The 25,085-nt window shown below is 36.4% G+C and overlaps 1 protein-coding gene across 2 annotated transcripts; it reads right to left on the bottom strand.

Annotated features, from left to right (window-relative positions):
* Positions 1-153: 153 nt before the first annotated feature.
* Positions 154-25,085, bottom strand: LOC103714458 (ALBINO3-like protein 1, chloroplastic). 2 transcript variants are annotated; one of them, XM_008801710.4, is made up of 12 exons: positions 24,600-25,085; positions 21,858-21,968; positions 19,866-19,940; positions 17,272-17,332; positions 14,677-14,750; positions 14,475-14,579; positions 10,788-10,895; positions 8,676-8,779; positions 1,790-2,017; positions 1,556-1,703; positions 1,333-1,454; positions 154-636 (listed from the first exon to the last, which is right to left on the bottom strand). In XM_008801710.4, the coding sequence occupies exons 1-12, from the start codon at positions 24,951-24,953 to the stop codon at positions 525-527; spliced, it is 1,602 nt and encodes a 533-aa protein (XP_008799932.1). In that variant the 5' UTR covers positions 24,954-25,085; the 3' UTR covers positions 154-524. The 2 variants fall into 2 exon arrangements, with proteins under 2 accessions (XP_008799932.1, XP_008799934.1); XM_008801712.4 differs by having other exon boundaries at positions 1,344-1,454; positions 24,600-25,083.

Raw genomic sequence — 25,085 nt, 5'->3', positions numbered from 1 at the left:
TCTTGTCTTGCAGAAACTGACTAGGTTCCATCAGCTTCTTAATGCTGCCTTTCTTTTAAAGAAGGATGCGACAGTAGTTTCATAATGGCATATTGTTAATTGACATAAGGTCACAATCATCACATTTTGCAAATGCATTCAAGGAAGTCCAAATACGAAATAACTATATCATAAATCATGCATCAGAAGACAGACTGCAATAGCAGTTTCAAACTTTATCACAATTCATGTAAAGTTTTAAGCTTTAATTTCCAAACAGCTCATGCATGGGATATGGAATATAGAATTTTGGAGATATGTTTTATCCGACAGAATTTACAATCATGGAGGCCCAGCGGAGAGGGTGGTGAGCACTTTCATGCAGCAATATGGTGGATTTGGAAGCAACATGAGAAAAGATCAACCTCATCCCTCTTACAAAAGGCAAACGAACTGACCGCAAAAGGCTATCTGATGGAATAGATGATCGGTACAAAGTGTACAACAATATCATGCCACTAGCCAGGGGGAACAGATAACCAGCATTATACATGTGATGGCATAAGCTTCAGCTCATTCTGTCTCCTGATCTCTTCTGCCGAGAGCATCATGTGAAGTCTGGTTACCAGTAGGGGAATGTGCTTCAGTTCCTTCTTCCTGAAATATAGACAATTTCAGATCAAAGAATTAGATCTGCACGGTATTCGGGTTCATAGATCGACCGCATTCCAAATATTCCAGTACCTTGTGGTTTCACACATTTGATCCAAACATAAAAAGCCAACACAATCAAAATGGATACCAAAAGAACAAATAGATAGTTATATCTAGTAAGCCAGGCTAAACATGGACACCAATACATCTCTCTAAACAGAAAATGCAAAGATTTGATTCTAACATAATGGAATAAACATGCTCCAGTGGCTAATTTACCCCATCCCTAACATTTATCATTATGGTTGTCCGTTCACATAGATAAAGCCAGCAGCCACCCACATATTTGCCTTCAACCTCAGCTAGGTTACAGGTGGTTTGTTATACCCATTAAAAAATGTTGCTCAATTTCGTTGATGTACTAGCCATTCCCTCCTCAGAATCTCCTAGGCCAGAATTCTATGCGACTATTCTTTTTCTTTTCTGCTTCGATGGAAGAGGAAGCCTTTTTTGGTTTTATATGCAAACAAATAAAAATTCATTATCCCTACTACAGATACTCTTTCTATGCGCTTAATAATACATTCAAGCATCAACGTTCATCATTTTAGCATGTAAAAAGTATATCTTTTTCACAATTAGTCCAGATTATATTTCCAATTAGGGAAAAGTGGCAGCCGAAAAAAAATATTCACTTACAAAGGGAATACCTTTTCCGCATTTTCATGAATACTTCTTTCATTTGTCATTTCTAAACCAGCATTACCATTGAGTCCACCATTGTTACTCATAGATAAATCTGTATGTACTTTATCTGGCTCCTGCTTAGATGAAAAATTTAGCAGTCATTTTTTAATATGCAAGCAATCATGAACAGTCACAGATTATAATCAATCTGCAGCCTAGATAGATCAGCTTCTACCTGTTTATTTTTATTCTCTAATAATTTAACTTCCGAATTTTGGTGCTCGATAATCGGATGAGAACCTTCAGCTACCTCTTTTGCACTCTCATTCTCTTCTTCCCTTTGTTTTCTTCTCCTTACCTCCTGCTCCTTAATTTGTTTGAACCTACATATAAAAGTTTATGAATACAAACAACTAAAAAATCTAAAGCCATTTCTAGATGATTTTATAAGGATACAAACAAATGTAACCTTTCACCACGTGGCAATCCACCAGGATTTGCTTTTTCTCCTTGACTGGATTTTGCTTTTTGCGTTTCAATATCAAGTATAGACTTCTGGATATTGGATACAGAGTTTGGAATGTTGGATGATTCATCCCTAATTGTTCTGTCAATATGCTCTTTAACTGGATTTTTTGCACCCCCAAGCTTTTGAAGCCATATCTGTTGTGCTGTGCTCAAAATGTTATTTGTAAACCTGGAAAACAACATATAATTCATTTGTCATAACAGCAAGGGAATTTTCATCAACAACAGAATCTGTATTGCCTAGGATATGGAACAGTTTATGCTAAGAAAAGAATACCTAAAGCTAATCAAGTAATAATAACAATGGTAATTTAATAATAAGAAAGAAAGCTCCATAAAAAGCCTATTATCCACAAAACTTAGGAGGGTACAAAGTAACCAATAGATAACAGGGCATCTCTCAAGAAATGTCAATGCTGCTGTTTCCAAAAGGAACACCAACTTCAGGTGTAGCAATTCTGTTACCATACTCTCCACGACAGCTAGAAGTATTTAAAAGTTGGAACTAAGGGTTATAGTTTAATCCCATAGCCATCCCAGTATTGTCAAGCCACTGTGTTTCACCATGGGAACTCCCTCTCTAGACAGCGAGAGATGATTGTTAAGATCTGACAAAATCTTGAAACACATCCAGCATGAAAGGCAAAGGTAAAAATATGTTTAAATAAATAGCAGAAAACAGTGGGCATAATAATTTGTATTACATAAACAAACCAAAAGAAGATCATAAGTTGACAATTTCCTACCATGTTGTACCTATCATGCAAGAATTACACATAATAAACCTTACCGGCTATATTTTACAGATATGACAAAATTTTCCATAAAAAATTAATAATGTTAATTTTTCATTAAATAAACTAGCAGAACTGTCCATCATTTCTCCCTGCAGTAACAACCAAATTTGGTAGTCTTCATTCATTGATGAAACACAGATGAACAACTAGGCTTCTAGAAAGTTGCATTTGGCTTCCAAGATCAAGGCACAGATGAAAGATTAAACTTTAGTTGAATAAGAAATAAAGCTCCACTGAAAGCATAAAGTGGAAGACAATGAAGCTATTTCTACCTAGATTATAAAAATGTAGGGCTTGCAGTTTTTTAGGATGTGATTTGTAAGAAGAATAAAGACAAGTGGCACAAATAGCTTCAGCCTCCACTAATCTGGCTAAATAAATAGACTAATTATCTGGCTCATCAGGTGTATGCCACTTCTTACCATTTGATCATCTAGCTTATAAATAACTTGATGATTTAACACCTGACAATGTTAGTTATAGAATAAAATCATGAGGCATTGGATATTTCCTTCTCATTAAGTTGGCTTTATTGCACAAATTATTTCCACAAGATACAAACACCATAATTAGAACATATTAAAATACTTTTAAATTGATATTCAAGAGGTGGATTCTGTGTCACTCATTAATCATCCAGAAGATTGATTTCTTGGGTCTTATGGCAGTAAACATAGTTGAGCATATGCATCATCGAACATTGAGAGATTCATGCTTCAAGTGCTTTTCATGTAGGACTGCAACAAAATCTTATCATGTCACTAATTAAATTTGACAACTGATAACTGCCCCATAACTTGTTTCTCCGATAACAAACTATTGTATCAAAACTTAGAGTCGCCCTGTTTAAGACAAGAAGCTAGTGCTCCCCCTCCTTAAAGTTGGACTACCAAAATTTCAGGGACCACAAATGTCAACTATAGATGATGTGCCATAGCCCACATGTTGTAGCCCAGTTGCATGCTGAGGAGATCAGCTTTTCCATCTGGCTTGCCCGCTATGTTCTACCTACACAAAGCCTTCAAATAGTCCTTGATTTTTATCTTTTACCTGCATTCTCTAGGGAAACCTGCTCTCTCATCCTGCTTGCCCATTATGTTCTTCTTCCATCTAGAAATCATCCTTGTTTCTTCATCATACTTAACTTAGGTTATCCCGTACATTTACATGGTTCATTAGTATCAACATGCAGTGCATCTAGACAAAGCCTCCCAAAAGTGATGAGGAAGCAACTTACTCCCAACAATCTATCGCTATCTGTCTTCGAGTAAAGGCGCCATTGCCAGATGTTCTTCCTCCAATGCCTAGCATTGCTTAACTTGCAAAGAAGCATCAATGAATGCATATTTGCCAGTCGTAAGAACTTCAGAAACAGCTTCCTTAGGGCTCCCACTACGAAGTATGTGGGCTCTGAATCTTCATATTCTCCTATGATACTGGACTCTGAAGCTACTCATCACAAGACTTACTACAAGTTGCTCCTGCACTTCTATATTCCAAAATCATATTATAGTAGATCCTATTTGTCTTCTTGCTAGCAAATATTAGTCACCCCTCCTAAGTGTATGGCTGAATGAATGCTCCTAACTTGTTTGATGCATCATGTTTACTCGTCAACATAATATTTGTTATTCAGCATAATTGCAATTCCCTATTTCAAACTTATCCTTCCTATTATATGCAAAATCGTTGTATAACCATAAAATTTTGATAAAATGAAGAGTTAGGGGGATGGAGCAGAGTCTCCTGGTTTGTCGATGTTCGGTTCAACCACTTTGGGGGCCTCTTCTTTATTTCATCATCATCATAAGCATACTCTGAAGTCTAGACCTCGAGGACATGAAACCAATCTCATGTTTCAAAAGATGGATTTCTTTTTTTCCTTTGTAAATGTTTATCAGCTGCAAATTGACAGAGAACCGATCCCTACTTTAACCTACCCCTGGATTTGGAACAGAGTTTTGATGCAACCACAGAACTATAGCAAAATTAACAAGAAGAGATAATCATATGAATGATAACAGGTTGCAACAAAAGCCCTAAGGACACAACAGGCTTTTTCTAACACTGCTTTGAACTTGCAAGAAGACCTCCCAAGAAACTTCTGAGAACCTAATAAAAGAAACAAAGAAATTTTTGATGATATCGAGATCACCGGAAGTGGTAAATTTTACCGACGCTTCTCCTACAAAAGTAAGTAGGGCTGCAACTCGGGCAGGCTGGGTAAAGCTTAGGGCAAACCCCTAACCCAACGCAACCTCTAAATCCCTCAACTCTAACCCAACTCAAACTGGTCTTAGGTTGGGATTTCTCTAACCTAGCCCAACCCAATCCCATACTAAGCTAAATTTGGGTTGGGTCAAGTAAATCGGGTCGGGTCCGGTTAATCGGGTTGAGTTGAACTATGCCATGTTAATTGGACTAGATCAAGTTAAAGGAATTTTAAAATAGAAAAAATGTTTGAGACATTTTTCTTTGATTAATATTAGTTGAACTAAGACCTCATCATTCATAAATTTGAATGAACCAATTTAATAAGATTAAAGATACAATTATATAATATACAAGTAATCTATATGAAATATAAATTATTTATTTATTATGTATCAAGTCAGATTGGATTTTTGTCAAGTCAAGTTGGGTCGGGTCAGGTTCGGTTTGGGTTGAAGGGCAACCCTAACTATGGTGGGATTTTTGAGCCCAAGCCCAATCCAGATATATAGAACTTCAACCCAATTCCACCTAATGAGCTAGTTGGGCAGGCAGGTGCTACTTGAGTCCAACCCAAGTTGCACCCCTAAAATAATATCACAGCTGACTCCTCGATGCTATTGTGAATGTGGCATGAGCAGTGGGTTCCCGGCAGCTTTCCCAACCATGAGAAACAAGTTGGCAGGATGGTTGCTTTTGTGTGTGTGTGTGAGAGAGAGAGAGGAATCGAGAAATAAGATCATGGGAATCTAAACACAGGTCAAAATTTAAAAAATAGCTTTTGTAAAGAAGGGTAAAGAGTTATAATACCCTTGATAGTCTGACCTATGTGTGCAAGCGAGGCTTCTTCTTAATGAGACCAAGCATGTCTATAGAGCATTCATGAAACTAGAATATTCCATATGGCTGCAACATGCATTCACAAATATCCAGACTTCCTCATTTAGATGTTTGTGGGATCTCCATTATGATGTTAAGAAGGAAATCAAGGAATTAGTCCAAAATGCACGTTCACAAAATACCCTTGACATTTAATAATGTGTCACACACATATAGGTTCAAGTCAAATGGTACCCATATGATACATGTTGTTACTTACCACAAATCTTTATTTTAATAAAACATGGGGTACTATTATATCTTTATTTAATTTAAATAGCAATTTTAACCTCTTTATTCCTCCTTTGAAAATATTTATTTACCAAATGATTTTCTAATCATTTCAACTTGGTGTTGTACCTAATTTTCCTTGATCTTATTCCCCCACTTGTCACTCTTAGCTGTTCCACCCATCATTTGTCTTTTGATACACCACTTAACATGCTATGCCTAACAATAATCTTAGGAGTGGACTATCTTGTCTTACCAAAGAGAGATCTTGTAAGACCTCTTTCTAATGCAGGCAGAGGGTGGGCTAAAAATGTTTGTTGCATCCTAGGGGATACTTCCACAATCGGTTATCCCCTTATATGATGACCTTTAACTGTAGTGGAGGTAATTATCATATTAATTGCCAATTTTAATAACTAGATGAAAATAGTAAGCACAAAATCTCATCTAAGATTTGTGACTAACAATCTTAGGGAACTTTTTTTTTTGAGGGAACTCTTTGAGCACATTTTGTTGATAGTCATATTTTCACATGTATGATTTAAAAATGTTATTAGAAGAAAGCATGGTGATAATTTTAATATTGCATTTGATTTTTCTCCCAGACTTTCTAAAAATAATTCTTATGTCTATTTGATCCATTAGAAACACCTTCTATTCTTTATGGATGTTCACCATTTCTGTGGTTTAACATTTTTCATCCTACTTGAAAGCATCTTCATACTCTCTAATTCATATGCTTCTTCTTCATAGTAAAAGTATTGAGCTCTCCCTTCAGACTTCTAAGTGAATTTTCTTGGAATATAATACCAAGAATGAGGACCATTGTTGTTACAATTCCTCTGTTGAATTATTGCATCTCTGGGCATGTCAGATTTTTCAGAGATTAAACCCATGTTGACATATCATTCTCAATCTCTCTCCTTTATGGATTTACAAAGTCTTCTAGCATCTCAGTACTGATTGATGCCCTCTCAAATCCTTATTTCTTCTCCTGTGTCCACCATTTTGGGCAATCCCCACGTTACTAAATCTACTATTATGCTACTAGAGCATCATAATGCTCAAGTAGCATAATAGTAGATTTAGTAATGTGGGATTGCCCAAAATGGTGGACAAAAGACTTTTGCTAATAATGATCCCTTTAATGCAACCTCACCCGCAAAGAAAAAGTCCTAGCACTCTTCCATAGAACTTGCAGAGGGTCTCTAACACAACAATGAATTATTTGCAAGTTACAATCAATTTCTTCTTTCCACAGAACAAAATGTCCTTGCAAGTCATCCTAAAGCCCACATGGGCAATCCTTCCATGACTTGATTCAACATCCCAAAAGATATGCAGCCATGGCTAAGGAGCATCAAGCTCAATAGATCCATAACTAGATCTTAGTCCCCTCACCATAAAAAGTTCCCCATGAACTACAACTGCAGATTTGAAAATTTAATGGTTCAATAGAGGGATAAGAAGTTTATCTGCTTACCCAGTATTCACAGTTCACTAAGAAGTATCATATTAACCATGGCAAGTATTTTAGAGAAACAAAAGGAATGATAAGGGGTGATAAAAAAAAAATCTAGATTGACAGATTATCAAATCCCATTTCCATTTATATTCCCTCACCATCACAACATTCAAAAACTATCATTAAAAGAATAACATTATGTCCAGTGTGGACCCAGTCGATTTGCTGTCAAAAAGAGAGAGTGCAAAGATTTAGAAATCTTACATAACAAGATCATGAAGAAAAAATGAGATCAAATGTTTTTCTACCAAGGGCATATTACTCCCAGCTGAGGATCCGTTAGTTTGTAGGCTTACTAGATGATTGGGGAGCTCGAATTATATAGTAGGTAAATTAAAAAGGACTCAGGGCAGCAAAGTTGAAGAGCTACTGCAACAAAATGGATGATACATGTCCGTTTAATTACATCTGAGAAAACCTCACTATCAAGCGTCAATTAGCTTCATAATGTACAGAATTCAGGAAAAGATTGATGTTCTTGTGTTTCACCAGCTTCCCAGGAAAACTTCAAGACAACTCAGTACAAAGAACAAAGAGGCATTTTTTAGGTTTTATAGAAGTTCATGGTAAAATAGTTTATAAATGATGGTAGATTATCAAGATGATAAAACAAAAGCTGGTCAAGGTATGATGGCGACTTTATGAGTTTCATATAGACAGCTTTAAAAAGGTTTCTAAGGCAAGATGTCCATAAAAGATTAGATTCCAGATGCATCTTGCAGCCAGACTGCAAGGAGTAATTTTTTCACAAGAAACAACATGAAGCAAAATCATTCTCCAACTTCTTTCCATTTATGAATTGAATAGACCGATTTAATCTCATTTGTTTTGCATCACCTTAGATTTGGCTGAGAGTAGAGTAAATAATGCAGAGTATAAAACTTGCCTGAGGGAGAAATAATACATACATATAAACATTAAGCACATATAGACTTATGCAAAGTAAACAGAATGAAGACTTACAATGATGATAGCTATTTGCAGGGTGAAGCTTAAAAATATCATAGAAGAGCCCCTCACATATACCAGCATTGATAAACATGCATAATTGGATATCTTTTTCTAATTTTATTAGATGGTTGACCACAACTGTCAAATGTAAATTTTTGTTTCTAGAAAATATTCATATCATTTCACTTCAAAGTAAAAAAGAACAGTTGAAAAAGATGATAACACCTTCTCACCAATATAGACTCAGCCCAGAAGGAACAGAAAGAGCAAAGTAACCAATCAGCAAAGGAAGGAACTTGGTCAAAGCTTGAGAATTTTTCTGGCTGGGATCGCTATTCTGCAAATAGATGCCCAGGTAACTTTAAGCAGTCAATGTTAATGTAAGTATAATCACTGCATTTCTGTAATAACAAAACAATTTGAAAAATAGGTCAAGCAATTACTGCAAAGTATCTACAGTTTGTGGTCATTTTTCAAAAACAGTTGAACTTGCCAATTGAAAGGATAAATATGTAGTAATGTGGAGCATGCAAAATGCATGTGAGAAGAAATACTGTTGGCTATGATACCATCTAATTCAAGTTTTAGTTTTGAAATGTAACTAAACTGATTAACACACTCCTAGTTTTGCTTTATTATCTTCTCTTTCCCTTAAAGAAATGGACCAAGTGCCGTCCATTCTAATAAAAGAAAGGGAATAAGACTCATGATGTTGCGGCTTAGGGACTTATAAAACATTGTAAGTATAGTTTTGGGGAATTTAAACACACATTGCTCTGATCCACACACTGACCCACTTAAAGATTGGAGTCTAGTGCTCCCTCATGCACCTCTGCCACCACACTATCTGGCTGGAGATGGCAGAATTTGAGCCATCAAAGCAAAGGCAGCAATTTCTCAAGTTTGAATCAAACAATATCAGACAGTTCCAAAGAACAAAAAATGACTAAATGAGTTCAAACAAATGGGGCATTTAAAAAAAAAAAATATTGCATAAATCAGTTTTTCATAGCTATGTAGGCGTGTCTAGGAGCAAAGCTCAAGCAAGCTGGGATTGGCTTGAGCTCGACACGGACTAGGAACTTCTTGGGCCTTGGCTTGAGCTCAGCTCTTTCAATCCCAAGCAGCCTAGCTCATCATGACAGGTTTGCTAGGGTTGAACTAATAGGCTGAGTAGTAATCAATGGTGACTTAACATCAACAGTGGCCAATGGAGGTGCATGGTTGAGGGTACTGGCATGAAGGATTCAGAGATTGCATCCATGTAGAGGATGGACCTAGTGATATTTGAAATGGACCATGAGCAAAGACAAGGCAAAGGCAGCAGCAATGGACAAGAGTAACAAAATTTTGTTTCGAAATTGTTTGGACTTTAAGATCAACACCGGCCCAGGTGCAACTTGGGAGGATTTTGTATCAGATTCTAAGGTCCTACCATGGGAAAGAATGAGAGAGGATGCGAGGAAGGGACTAGGAAGGAATAGAGTGATGGAGAGATAGAGACGAAAGGATAGAAGAAAATGAATTGGAGATGAGGGAGGGTTCGTTCAAAAGGGTTCGGTAGATTTAGGGCCCATGGCCATACTCCTTTAAACTTACAGCATATTTGAGCCATTAGATAAAGATGTAGTACCAAGATAACATAGTAATAACATAACAAATCAAAAAGGTTAAAAAGGATTATCTGTAGAAATAAATTATGAATTAATAATATATATTAGCATGTGTCCGGCTAGTCTACTAATAGAATGGGCTCATTTTGAACTAAATCTCAAGCCAATCATGAGCTGCTTGCAAACAGTTTAATCTTTTTACAGCCTACAGCCATGCATTTGAGCAACATCTTTGAATGTGTGAAAGACATGTAGAATACATGCTAATTTTATCGGAAGTTACAGCATCCACTCAGCCAAATTCAAAGACAACAAATGAATGCTGTCAACAAACCATACAGATTTCTATAATACGCCAGAGCAATGAAGATACATGAAAGTTGGTTGAATATAAACTTTTAGGAAGATCTTCAGTAATTTCTTGAGTTAATTTAATAGTCACATATTTATCGAAGCACAAAACTGGAAGCACACAAATTCATAGATCCATGAAAGAATCCAGCTAATTTTACATTTCAAGGTTACAATTGTAGATAATGACATTTTGGACGCACTAAGACTGTCAATAGGCTGGACAAAAATAATTTTAGCAGATAAGTTGTGATACTGATGATATAATCTGGCACCCAGTTTTGATGGATCCACATTTAAGTTGTGTTGTTAGTTGTTATTGTAAAGCCATTTGTGCAACAGAAAATGCAAGAATAATTGCTGTAAATATAGACAGCTAACCTGTGATGGCTGCATGATTTGAGCTGAAATATATTGTGAGATAACCAGCAAAGCAGGCAAGACAAGATATGCTAATGTGTCTGACCATCCAAGAGGTGGATGACCATCCTGCAGAAACATCAGGCATCAGTGATCTAGACCTAGTTTTCTATACTTCATGGTCGATGAATGAAGCAGCTGCTTAATAGTGAAAAAAGAAAATCGCAAAATAAATGAAAAACAAGGGCCAAAATAGCTACTGCTAGACCATGTGAATGAATCAGCAGCCTAAACCTGTTTTATTATGATGAAAGAAGGCATAAAATATGCTATTTGCTCATCATGCAAGATGGGTGATAAAGGTGATCCAGAACAATTGCGCAATGCAGGAGTAATTTTTTAGCCTTCCTAAAAGTAATCACTCTCCTGGTGATCAGACTCTATGTTCTGATGTGCATTGTTCTTACTTTGGGTTACCACAGCTTTTATGGTTTTAAAAGAGGGAGAGCATATAACCAACCCACCAATAGCCAGTCTAACTGCTCAAAGAAAAGTGCTTTTTATTCCCCAATGGCCCTCGAGTACACAGAGCTATTGCTGATCTTTTGAGAGATTAAAATGAGGCCTTTCCGAATTGCTAATCCAGGTCAGGTCAATATCAAGATGGAGCATTCAAGTTGTCTCTGTCAAGGAAGAGAAACAGGAATTTCTAGGTTAAATTTTGCCATAGGATCAACCCCAAGTAGGGCCTCCCTCCAATTCAAAAAAGAGTCCATTCTACAAGAAGAATAGTGATGCAGACGTTATGCACAATGAATGGTTCAACTTGAAACCATAACAAAACCATCAACTTTATGCAAGATTTTAAATAATGTGGGCAATGAACAAGACACCCACATCTTGAAACTCAGGATGGTGGATATCTCATCTCCTCTCAGTCCATTTCCTGACTCATCCCATCCTGACACCCAGGATGGTGCCCTATATTGATACATGGGACAACAGGAAGCACTGCCATCAACTGGTATTTAAAATCTTTGCTTTATGAAACATACTTCTCGCAATTACTATCCTGTCCTACAACACACCCTCCCTAGCATGGTGTATTCATATCTTCATTGCACATGCCAATAGCATCTTAGTTGGTGCACCACCACTTCAATATTAAGTACCCATATTCTTGTTAGAAACACATAAACTCCAGCATGGCAAAGCTTCATCCAAAACATCAAATTTTAGCTTCCGCCCAAACTGGACCAAAAACTGACCCAAATCTAGGTGGGTTTTGAAGTTCCATCCCAAGATAACTTTTGTGGTGATAACTAATAATCAGCATTTTCTTTATTTCTTTAACTGTTGCGAAGTATTTCTTTCCTAGACTAGACTTGAGCTTTGCCAGTCCTGAGAACAATGATGTTTGATTCCCAGGAGATTAAGAGGATTTAATATACACACACACACACATATATAGCTTCTTAAAGCACAAATTTCATAGCTACTTCTGTTGTCGTACATTAGATTACCAATGAAAATAATAAGTTTTAGAGTCTAAATATGGTGACTTGAACATTCAAGAGATAATTTATTGATTGACACAACTACCAAAACAATGATATAAAAATCCTAAAGGAATAATATATGTAGAAAAGATGCCTAATTTCTTCTTCTTGACAAACAATATTTTCTTCCCAGTTTTTTATTTTACTAATTTTAATTCACATTTCTTGCATTGTATATAGATTTTCAGGAAAAGGCCAAAATTAGGGTTGTTAAACAAGTGAGCTGTTCACAAGTAGTTCAAGTCCATCTCGAAATTCAGCTTAAAATAAGATTGGTCAGTTATAAATAAGCTATAGATGAACCGGGATTTCAATATTGAGATACAAACCGCCAAACTTGAGCAAGGTCCATTTTGCTTGTGTTCAAGTTGCCTTGGCTCGAAAACAAGATATACTTATTAATATATCTACAAAGCAGAAGCATTTCTTCTATCTTTACAAACCAACTCAGCTCTTTAAGATTTAAAAAAGATTTAAAACTTGACAAATGCTCTCCAAGTTTTGGCTGCTCTGCTTCTCTTGCTTCTCTTCTTTAATTCTAAGCGGAACTAAGAGAGGTAAATGTACCATAGATAAGTGTCTTTAGATGAGTAAGGAAAAAAATATAAGGTATTTCAACCTTCATATATTGATTTAATGGTTGAAGGTACCACCAGCCCTAACTTTCCTAACCTCTCATAAATTTATTGCGTGGCCCACTTTCCTGTCCATTAATCCATAATAACAATTCCGTCTGTCCATGTATTCTCATTATCAATTGCCGACTCAATATTTCAACTTACCCCTTCAAGTTTGTCTCCACCCTCCTCGCCTTACACTCATCCTAGACAACAACAGTGACACATTCTAGAATGTCTACCACCAGCATAAGACCACCATCTACATCCCTTACACATCGAAGTTTCTCTCACCATTGCATCTCATGCAAGGTGGAGATCCTTTGCCACCATCATTCCCCTATTATCCTCCTCTCAACCCCAAGTCTTCATCCCATAGGAGTTACCAGGCCCAACCGAATAAACTCAATCTAGCTCGAATTTAAAACAAGCCGAGCTTGAGCTATGGCTTTCCAGCTTAGGACAAGCTTGAGCCAGCTCAAGCTGGCCCTAGCTAGCTTGAGCTTTGGTCATTTACACTCCTAACTAAAATCAAATCTTATCTTGTCCAACTAAAACCAATATATAAAAAAAAAGCTTTTGAACCTTGAACTCCAGCACTCTGATCCACCGCTCTCTTGTTATTAGGCCTTTTTTTATTGCCCAACATTCATATCTCTGCACTATTGTGCCCTTATTATGCCTCAGGAAAATTATTTATATATTCTAATGATGGTAATGCAACATCTCTCCTTCAATTATTTAGAGTATCTCTCTTATTTTTATTTTTAATACTTTTTATTTTTTAATATTGTTTAGGTTTGTTGTGTTTGTTAAAGGTTAGGTGAGGTTCTTGAGCTCCCGGTTGGCTTTATGGTGCTAGCACCAATCCCTGCACCAATTTGGCATTTTTTCCTTTTATAATTATATATTTACTTTCATAATTATTTTATCCCAAAATTTAACATGGTTACATACAAAATAAAATATACAATGAAAAACATAGGTCGATACCCTACCAAAAAGACATGCCAAAGAAAGAAATGGATTTGACTAGTTTCTAGTGGCCAAAAAAGGTATTGAAAATGAAAATATTCCAAGCATGACAGCATAGGAGCAGCCCTGTATGTCCACCACCAGAATGGAAGTACAAGACATACATTACTTATATGCTAGTAAATATTAGATATTTCCCGGTTCCATAAATCTGTTAGGTAAAAGATATATTTCGCAGTTTTAATATCCCCTATGACTAATAAAAGAAAGATGCCTCATTACTGTGATAATAGCATTCAAGGGATATAACTTTGTCCTCCTTCCATGGCTGATTTCCGATTTAATCCTCTTTTCAGATAAATTAGCCTTTACACTATCCTTTTTGTAGGTCAGTCATAATATCTACAAAGCTTTGGAAATTTTTACTCTGATTAAAAATTCATTAGTTCGATGCCTTACAATGTCTGCATCTAGAATTACATGAGCCTAGCCATACATCTAGAAAAACTTATTATAAGCAGGCTGTTAAATTTGAAAATCATGTTTGAGACACTTACAATGAAAGGGAAAAGCCAAGAGGTCCCACTACCACTTTGTCGAGATGCAATTGTTGTAGGACCAGCCAAAGAAGGTATCCAGAAAAAGCCTTCGGTAAGGAGTCCCTTTTATTTAGAATAAGCAATGAGCAGTTGAAGACATGGTGGATATAGAAAAAAGGCCAACAACATAAGCAAATTAAGAAACAGTAGATGATTCAACCTCATTAGCCACATTAGAGAGAGCTCTATATAGGCCTATCCAAACTGGTATTGTAGCAAGAGTAGGTAAGCACCCTGACAAGGTGAAATTTCAATATATGGCATGTTAGTCATAATAGTATACTAGATGAAAATGATCACAAGATGTGCAGCTTCTCAACAAAAACTTCATAAAAGCAAACATATTCACAACTAGGTGTTCATTGGTATTATAAAAGCTTTTGGGAAGGAATGCAATATTGTGCATCCGTCCACTCACACACAGCATGCACCAGCATGGAATGATGCAGAACTCTAGCGGAGATGCATAACATGCAGGCAAAACTACACTAGATGAAACTTTCTTTAAATGTTTACACCATCTTCTATTTCTTTGTAGCGGGAAAAAGACATGCTTTGAACCCATAAACAAAATTTTCTTTACCAATCCAAACAAATTTAGCTTCCGAATTCACCCCAAAAATGCATCTTAATTGCAAAAACATGCAATACATATACAGCGTAAACAACCTAGAAAAAGCTACACAAGTAACAAGCATTTTAAGGTCTAACAAATAATAGGAACTTTAAGCTTTAATTAATGAAACTATAAGAAATTATATAATTACCAAAAGATGCTAGCGTAGAGATTGGGAAGAATGTTAGAAACATAACAAAATTTAGTCACATAATTTAACCATTCTTCTATGCATCAACAAGACCTAGGCAATTCTGGCTCAACCAACCCAGACCAATTATGGACAGGCCTAGGCAGCCAATTTAGGCCCACTGGGTTAGTCCAGGATCGATAGTTTAAGCTTGACTAGTAACTGGGCCAAACAATGTTTCATTAAATATGACTTGCTGACTCGGCCTGACACAATATATTATATGTAATATATAATCATCTACATAATCGTTAAATCTTTAAATTAAAAAATCCCAACCTCAGCACTCAGCATTCTTCCCTCAGTGATATCATGTTCTCCCTCTTGTCTGTCTTATGCACAATCATTTCCAAGGACAACCCTCTATCTCTCTCCCTTTCCCTTTCCTCTCTCCATTCCACACACTAGCCATCACAACCAACCATAGTTCTAGGTGTACCCCCCCCCCAAAAAAAAAACACACGCGCGCGCGCGCGCGCGCGCGCACCCTTTTCCAATTTCTCTCCATCCCCACAATCTGTCATGCCCCCCCCATCCATCGTCACCAACCCAACCTACTCTCTATCTCTCTTTCTCCTTCCCCAACTAAATCAACACCAAACTGCCTCTAGCCCAACCCTTGCTCTTTAGGGCTCTAACCCATTTCCCCTCTTCGACAGAAGAATTGAAATGAGGGTCAAGCTAGCCTTGGTCGGATCCCTAACTTGACTGTTCGATTAGGCTTGCATTTTGAATACCAAGCATGAGCCCTAAAGTCGACCGACCCAAGCTCAGCCCTATATTTTTTCTTGACCCTCGATATTAAGTTGGCCCAAACCCGCCCCAGCCAGGGCAAATGCACAAGTCTAGCATCAACCCCTAACAAAAATAACTACAAAAATATGCTACCATATAGGCCAAAAATATATGATGCAAGCTAATAATGTTGGCACCATGTGTCGTCTCTTTACTAGCACTATGGCATAGCGAAAGCCAGTAGTATAACTTTTAACAGGTGACCAGCCAACAAGTTTGCCCCAGCTATGCCTTGCAAGAAGTATCCTAAGTAGACATGTTAGTGCAAGTTCAGCATTTACATTGTCATATAACTTAAACTTCTGCCCCAACTCGATATTGGCATGTTGGTTGATGACAATTTTCAAACTCATATCAGGATTATAACAAGCGTGTACATGATGATATGAAGAGTTTGAGATGAACAAAATGACTCTAATACCACACGATGAGCACAGACAGGCAACTTTTGGTTATTAAGTTGGGAACAACATGCGACTATATTCCACTTCATATGGCTGCTTTTGTTGCATAGTTCAAGAGATACTCCAATCAAAGATCTCTGAATTGATACAAGCAGCAATATTATGTATATGGAGATGAGCAATGTGATACTAACATTGATTTTCTATTTGGGGATTTGATTGTGCTTCTTGCCCACCTCACTCGAACCAATAAGATGCAGCTAATACCAAGGCAAATCATGCCAAGTACTAGCATGGAGCAACACAAAAAGATATAAAAAGATAGGTTAACCGAATCAGCACCGAGAGCCGTGCCGGTCGGCTACTAGTTTGGTACGATACCGGTTTGGTATGCGGTAAACTGCCCGGTTCACCCAGTTCGACAACCATTTTCAACCGGTTCAAACTGGTGCGATCCAAAAAACAGCATCTAACCATGCCGGATCCATGCCGGTTCCGTTCGGTACGGGTTGAACCAAACAATTCGGCCCGATTTGGCAGACCATGATAAAGATGATCAAGATACACTCTGAGCTAACTAAGAAGCTTAAATATGTATGGACTTTCTTCCACAACCTATATATTTATGTTCTATTAAATTCTAGCGTCTCATTTGTACAGCATCTTAAAAAATTATTGAGGCAGGGGGAAGAGTAATGCACTGTGTGACAACAATAATGAGTTCATGTTGCTAAATGTAAAAATGATCACCTGCTAAAGGGTTTACACCAGCCAATTTATACAAGCGAGCAGTTTCAAGTTGTATCCTCTCCTGTAAATGGATGAGGGAAAATACAAGTTAACAAAAGAGATCTTGAGAAAACATTAATTACCTCTGAGGATAAAAAAGGTTTACGGTTTTCAATAAACACTTTCTAAAATATTGAAATGTACATCAAGTTGAATTTCTCATGATAAATTATCTGAATTTACTTAATTTGAAATTTATCAGAGTCAAATAAACATAATAAATGGGGTCTAATGTTTTTTGAATTGAAACCTCAAATACTAAAAGAAACTTACATAAATTGGTGCAGTTCAGAGGTTGTAAAATATATGAAAGGCAACCTATTCGTTGCACAACAGATAATAGAATACATCACTGAGAATTTTTTTTTCTTTTTTATTGAAAATATAATTTTTCACCGAACAACATCAAGTAGTCATAAGGCCTGTGATTCTTGAAGGGTTAAGCAGCCACAATCTTGGCACCCGGACAGTACTATGAAATAAATATTTCATGAAATCCTAGCCCTATTGATAGTACTTGAAAATAATTGAATATAAGTTAGAATCACTAGATAAGTTCATAGGATGTGATAGATACAATCATCATTGATCAAGACTAAGTAGAAAAATTAAGTGTAAATTAAATTACAAATATTTCTGCTATGTTATACTAGAAACTGCACTCATATTATAAAAGGCTAGTCATTATTCCCAAGTATGAACAGTTTGCCATTATGCAATTTCTTAAAATGACCATGAGTAGTTAACTGTTTTGTCAGATATTCATGGTTAACTAATCTACCATCCATAGCATCAAAGAATTATCAGAAGACAAATTTCATACACTTGGATCAAAAATGTTATTCAAAAACTTTATCTGTATTATCCATTCTCTAGCAAGCATTCATTGGTTTCATCCTTAACCATCTTTTTCTTTTGGCTTCACGAGCAACTATTAGCGATTCAGCAATAAAAAATTGTATATATACCATATAACAAAAATTAAATGATTCGGCAATACCAGATTGCATATATACCACATAACAAGAATTAACTACCAAAACTATAAAGATCAAAATCAAATTTTTGTTTATTATATTCATAGAACTAGAGAGAGTGGCATATATAATACAATAATTAAAAACTGAAAGTATAGCAGGCACATAGATATAGTTCAACTTCAAGCTTAAGTAACCAATAAGATAGGATCCCATCTTGCCAAGTAATGCAAGTCTTAGCTCAGGATCCACTAGACAAACGAGGACAAAAAAGATGCTACATAGGCTACCATAACATGGAAATTAATATCCCCATTCACAGGCTGTCATGCCAAGCAACGCCAAATACCTATGAGTTCCCAAGGTGAAAAGCAACATGCTTAGACAAATGCACATTATGACCATGATCCGCATAACAATGCTTTGAAAATAATAGGTTAAATCACTAGGAATGGTATAACATCAGCAGTATTTTCTTCTTTATACCAACACAATACACGGATGAAACTTTTTGTTACTTATTTCATTCTTATGTTTCTTCCTTGTTTTACTGAAAACTCTGCTGTTTTGCAAATATTACAACACGCAAACATAAAATTTAAGCACATGAAGTGATGAAAAAACAGAGACATATGACAATCAGGGGACCTACAGAGATAGCATAGATTCAACTGTTGTGCCATGTTGGTCCGTGTCATATGGCACATACATGCTAGCAAGGTAGAGGCATGGCACAAGGCTTTAATATTCTTGAAACATGCATATGACTATGTGCAAGTCTATTAAGCCAGACAGATTCATGCCAGTCAACATGGACCACAGACTTTTTATTTTCTTGTTATTGTGATGCCTAAAATGATCGAGCAAGTGCCTGTCAACTTAGGGCATGGAACTGTGCCAGTTCGAGACCAATATGGATACAACACATGATATTTTAGTCTTGCATGAAAGGAAATGACAAATAAGTGGAGATGATCATGCTGGCAAGTAGAAGAAAGCCATTATAACAGGGTTAAGCATGATAGTGTTATACAAGAACATGCCATCGTAAGTAAACACAATCTTATAAACACTATGGACATCAGATTCAAAGGTTTATGTAACATTCATATGCCAAATTGTTAATGCACAAACCGAAGTCTCAGATATGATAAACAAGAAGAAAAAATCTTTATAAGGTAAGAGAGTCAACATGTCTTCGTTCACTTCAATAGTATGTTTTACTTTTGAAACTTGAAATTTGTATCTCAAGACTTTCTCGATCCAAGCATATTACCACCAAACAAGGTTCACATCCAATAAAGTTACAACCAAATTGTAGTAACTGAGGCATAAAAATAGAAGTACGATGCAGAATTTAAAATAAAAGTCAAAATTTTTTCCAACTTATAGGTCATAAGTAGAAATTTTTAAAGGTTTGCATGGAAGTGATCATTATAGTGATTTCACATGACATGAGTTTAACTTGATCATCACAGATGAAAGTGTGGTGACACAACTTAATATTCATATCGCATAGTTAACTGTCTAATAAATTTTGGAGGTTTGGAGACGATTAGATCCGGGAAGTCAGATGACCTGATCGCCAGCATAATGTTCTTGGATAGCCTTGACCTGGGGTTGCAGCGATCGCATTGCCAACGCTGATTCAATCTGCAGAGAAAGTTTATTTTGGATTCCAAAATGAGAATAATATAAACTCAGAAATTTAAATTTGCTCTATTAGTTAATGTAAAACACAACCACTGGAAGCAACAAATCATGAATATCAGCAAAACTTAGCTTCAGTTAGCAGAACCAAAAGAAAAGTGAAAAAGCTGACATGTTGATTCTGAAAATACGTTTTACAACATGGAAAAGATCAATCTCCTCCAACTTGTTCAGTTATGTACATATATTTATGCAGATATATGACTATTAGTGAAGACAGACATTATAGAGATAAACAAAGAATGCTTTACTAAGAATAATAAATCCAAAATGTGAATAAAATGACTTTTACTAAAAGCTTCAAAATGTTGTTTAGCAACAATACAACATGTTATAAGCTTCAATTCAAGTTCTTCAAAAGATAAAGCAGTAAAAGCTATTGAAAATTAAACTTCGACAGTTTCCTCAATTTGTATTTCAAGAGATAGGACTGCTGCAACATTATGTAAGATACAACTTTCACATTATTCCAACTCATCACTTACGAACCAAAGATGCCCGTCTCTAATGGTGAACAACTTTTAAAATGATTAATCAATTTTTTTTGACTTAATGTTAATATTTAAGTATAGATATGCAATACAAAAACAACTAGCAACCAACACTGAGGAGTTAACTTAGTAAACCACAGAAACAGAATTCAACACCAAACTAATCATTTTAGCCTTGCAACATAATTGATGGTTACAGTCTTCTCCTCTCCCACAAATCCAGCAACCCTGCTATGTGTATTTTCGACAATTGATTAATGCTTTACCATAAAAGATGCCATAACTCCTATATATAAGAGGGTCATATGGATTTTGCATTTGGTCTACGTGCCTAGATCTTCTTTCCCATATGTATGTTTTTCTCTTATTTCTACCTTTCACTTTTTTTTCCCAACTTTCTTCCTGTTTCTATACACCTACCTCATTCCTTTTTTTTACTTTTATAACTTTTGAGGCTAGAAAATCATGCAGTCGGGCAAGATCTAGGCCTTCAAGGCTGACCCATATGAATGGTTTGGAATTTGGATCATAGCCTGTAAGGGCTCTTGGAGAGCAACAGTATTCTCAACCAATGTGGACTAAGTTTTACACAAACCATGTCATTTTTTACACTCCCATCAAAAAGTAAATCAATCTTTTGGAACTTCTACACTTCTCAAAAAATATTCTGAGGAACAAAATCACATTTTTAGATAATCAAGTTGCATAGCATACAATCTTACTTTAACTTCTTTCCCTAATTAGATCTTCAAGTAATTTGCAAGCTTTCAGAGGAAAGTAGGAAAAAGATGTAATTGTGATTCACCCTCTCTTTTAAGCTAAAGAATTATGAATCCCTGCTTTCATAGAATATCTTTGCTGAGAACTCAGACTGCAGAGACCTCAAAGACCTCAGTGAGCTGCTCGAATTTTCAATGTCTATTAGTAGATCCATAAACTTTTAAGAGCTTCTTGATCTACTTTTTATATCCTTTTGAAATGTTATAATAGCAAGGTAAGATCAGTAACACCACCCCCAGTAGCTGGCAATATGACAAATAGTAAAACCTCTTCAAGTAAATGCAGCACCAGTATTTGTATATAAATCAGCAAGTTACTTTAAAAATCAGCACAGCAGTACCAGATCTATTTAATTGTCTCTATAGTAATAAATAATTCTATGTTGCACATGAAAGACGAAGTTTTAATTATTTATCTGTTGCAGATTATCAAAAAGTGATTGCAGGACATCAATTCATAATATCAACTACTTATCCTGAACAAAAAACTCTATCTGTTTTGCCCAACTAAAATTCGATAGTAAATCAATCCAGAAACATCAAAAACAAAAACATAGCTTTAGAAATAGAACAAATAAAGCACACTTAACCTGTTTCTTTGTCAAAGGAAACGTGAGCGCCTTCACAAGAACTGTGAGGAGAATAATTGCAAAACCATAAGCATAGGGAACATGCAAAGCCGATAGCCCATCTTTTAAAACCTGTAAATAGAAAGAGTGATTGTAAATATTAGCTGATGCCATAGATCGAAAATTCCTTATTAGAAAGTGTGGATGATAAATAAATTATATGTCCAGTTAACAACTTCAGTGTTGCTTCTAATATGTGCAAGCATGTGGTCACTCTCCTCCAATGCAAATACTCATTGATCTTACTAATTCAGAATTCAATGTAGCACACTGTATGCAAATACAAAGGTTTAATATCATGTCAATGTTGATACCTCATTATATGGTTGTGTACCAGATCCCATCATTTTTACAAGGTATTTAAATTATAGTAATTGGCTAGAACATGTAGCTCTTTTACTGATTACTGTCAGTGTCTTAGGAATTCAGAAAATGCCATTGCTTCAACAAGTAAGAGATCTAACCTAAACTTTAAAAAAGGTTTCACTGTTACCTCTTTTATTATTGACCTTCTATACAGGTGCATTCAATAGCATATCAGTAATATTGCATGTAGAACAGGTAAAAACATAATAAACACCAGATTCATTTCTAAGACACCATAACCTGATTGCAATAAGAAAAAAAAGATGAAAAGCATATTGCAGAGATGTCAAAACTTGCAGTCAATCAACAAGCTTGTATTCTGAGATCAGCAAGGTGTAAAATATTTTTTTTATCTTTTTGTGATGACAACTTCTGGTTACTTCTTTTTATCTATAGAAAGAACTCGCTGCATGGAAGAGTATTGCATAGTTTCTTGACAATTTATTCAATTTTCATTCTTATACAGAAAAGCAATTTGTGCTTAACTACATTAACTTGAAAACCCCAATTTCCTGTTTATCTTCTCAGATTCCCTATTTGCAGTCCCAATAATGATGCAACATATGCCGTGGTCATTATCATTAGATGTTGCAGCAGGGTACTCATGGATGGTGGTCAATCTAAAAGAAAATGCAGTTTGATAACTTGAAATTACCTGACTTCTTGTGGCACTACCATGGTATGCCATATTGTACCATACCGGATGGTACCGGACGTACCGTACTGGATGATACCGGGCGTACCATACCGTACCGGTACCGGTGGTGTACCGACACTCGATATGCCAAAAAAATATGTGTTGTACCATACCAATACTATGCTAGTGTAGCACCGGTACGAAGTCCAGTACCGAGACGGCGAACCTTGGGCACTACAAAAACACCATACAGAAGGTGTCCACGAAGGGCACTTCTAACAACAAAATTACTTGTTGTTTATAATCATGCTGAGCTAAGTTAAAAGTGCAGGAGGAAGAAGAAGAAGAAAAGAAAGAAAAAAAATAAAATATATATATATATATATATATATATGAGGTGCACAGGACCTATATTACATGGACTTGGGTTCATGCATCCAGTGCAGATATGTGTCTAAGCATTAGATCCTTTTAACAGTTAAGAATTTCTTCTTACTGAACCATGTTTAAGTGTCATATCAAAGTCCATGTTTAATTATCAGGTGCAAGTACTTTAGGCTAAATTGAATGGCCTGACAACATAAAAGAGGACCATTAAATCTTAATTATAGGTCAGTTAAGGATCAGGAGTCAAATTCTTCTCTTCATATTGTGTCGGTTATGCTCTCTAATGAGTGGGTGATTCGGAAACAATGTATAAGCCTCCAGCAGGCAACCAAAAACTTCCATTACATAGCAAATGATGTTGAACACATGCATCCCATACATTTGCTATCCATGTCCAAATCTGATCAGTTTTAAAGTTTTTAGGGAATTAGGACAGCTTAATGCAACTCTTTGAAGCTTCGGGCATAATATTATAGCAAAGACACTACATGTCCATATGATGTGTATGTTTCAATGAGCCAGCTTTAAAAAGTAAGCCCTTATAAAGTAGCAATCAGACTCTGATGGTAATGTGAATTACTGACATATTTTCATGCAGCTACAAACAAACATTAGGGCTGCCGAAGTTTTGTCCCTATTTTGTTCAGACCTGGTTCGGACTTGAATTTTCTCTGTTGTTTTTTTTGGTGCAGCGCAAATTCACAGTTGAAAGGATTACTTTGAGAGAGGAAGGTTTAGAAGAAGGTTTAAAATAACCTGTAAATCATATAACTTGTCACTATTCGTGAACCCTACTCATATTTACTTAAACAATATTACCCAATCTTCAATCCTCAAGGACTCCCAATGTGGACAAGACGAACTTAGGAGTGCAAGAAACATGATTGGACTCAAAACAGGATTCCCTCAACTTGATCATAGTTTTTTTTTAAAAAAAAAAAAAGAAAATCCACTTTCTTGGCTACGTGTATCTTTAGACTCCTAACGTTGACTAAACGAGAAATCCTTCGCCTTCTTAAATTATGCAAAAAATTCTCCCAGTACAACAGAGTCTAAAAACTATATTATTTTTCTTTTTCCGCTCCTAGAACTTACACAACAGATTTACAATATGGCACACAATTGCTGGACTAGAGAATTGAGGAGTGCAATTTTTGGTTATTTTCGAGCTATTTTTTTATTTCCATTCGAACTTGTCCATCATTCATTTATCTTTACTTCCATTTCAAGAATCTTTAGAATCTTACAGCCAAAAAAAAGAAGAAGAAAAGAATATTTAGAATCTCAAGTCCTTAAATCTCAGGCATACCGACCTTAAGAACGGTTTCCATGTAATTGGTGATTCCCGAAAGCCAGTCTCCACTCTGCTTCGAGCTTTCCACGGCGGCATCAGAGGAGACAGCAGCATCAGCAACGGTATAGATAAGGCCTTCCACCCGACCAAACAGCTCACGAGCAAGCCCCTCTGCGGTCTCGAAATCGGGGAGATGAGGACTCGAGCTCATCCTGGCCGCCAATAGGCCGCCGCCACGGAGAAGGAAGGGCGAGGGGTTCTTGGTCAAGAATCCGCAGTGGGATCGACGGGAGAGGGGGTCCCGAGAGCCTGTCCGGCCCAAGAAAGGGGAGAGGGGAAGGCGGTGGCCCCGGAAGGAGAGGAGAGAAGCCATTTCCGGCGGCTTCGTCCACCCTTCTCTCTCTCTCTCTCTCTCGGACTTTTAGGAGGTTTACGGCGGTCGAGGAGAGGAGAAGCAGAGCACGGCGCGAGGTTTTTGGGGCGGTGGGGGGCCAAAAGCTGGAAA

The sequence above is a fragment of the Phoenix dactylifera genome, chromosome 11, assembly GCF_009389715.1.
Source record: "Phoenix dactylifera cultivar Barhee BC4 chromosome 11, palm_55x_up_171113_PBpolish2nd_filt_p, whole genome shotgun sequence".
In the NCBI taxonomy this organism is placed as follows: domain Eukaryota; kingdom Viridiplantae; phylum Streptophyta; class Magnoliopsida; order Arecales; family Arecaceae; genus Phoenix; species Phoenix dactylifera.
Note: the sequence above shows the minus strand (reverse complement) of the source record. Positions and strands in the feature narration are given on the sequence as shown.

Excerpts from the sequence above, each read along its gene's own strand:
- LOC103714458 (XM_008801710.4), bottom strand. The coding sequence starts at position 24,953 with ATGGCTTCTCTCCTCTCCTTCCGGGGCCACCGCCTTCCCCTCTCCCCT. Across the intron at positions 19,941-21,857 it reads TTCCTTTGACAAAGAAACAG|ATTGAATCAGCGTTGGCAAT; the intron begins GTTAAGTGTGCT and ends CTTTCTCTGCAG. Across the intron at positions 2,018-8,675 it reads TCTGGGCTGAGTCTATATTG|GTTTACAAATAACATTTTGA; the intron begins GTGAGAAGGTGT and ends GTTGTTTTCCAG.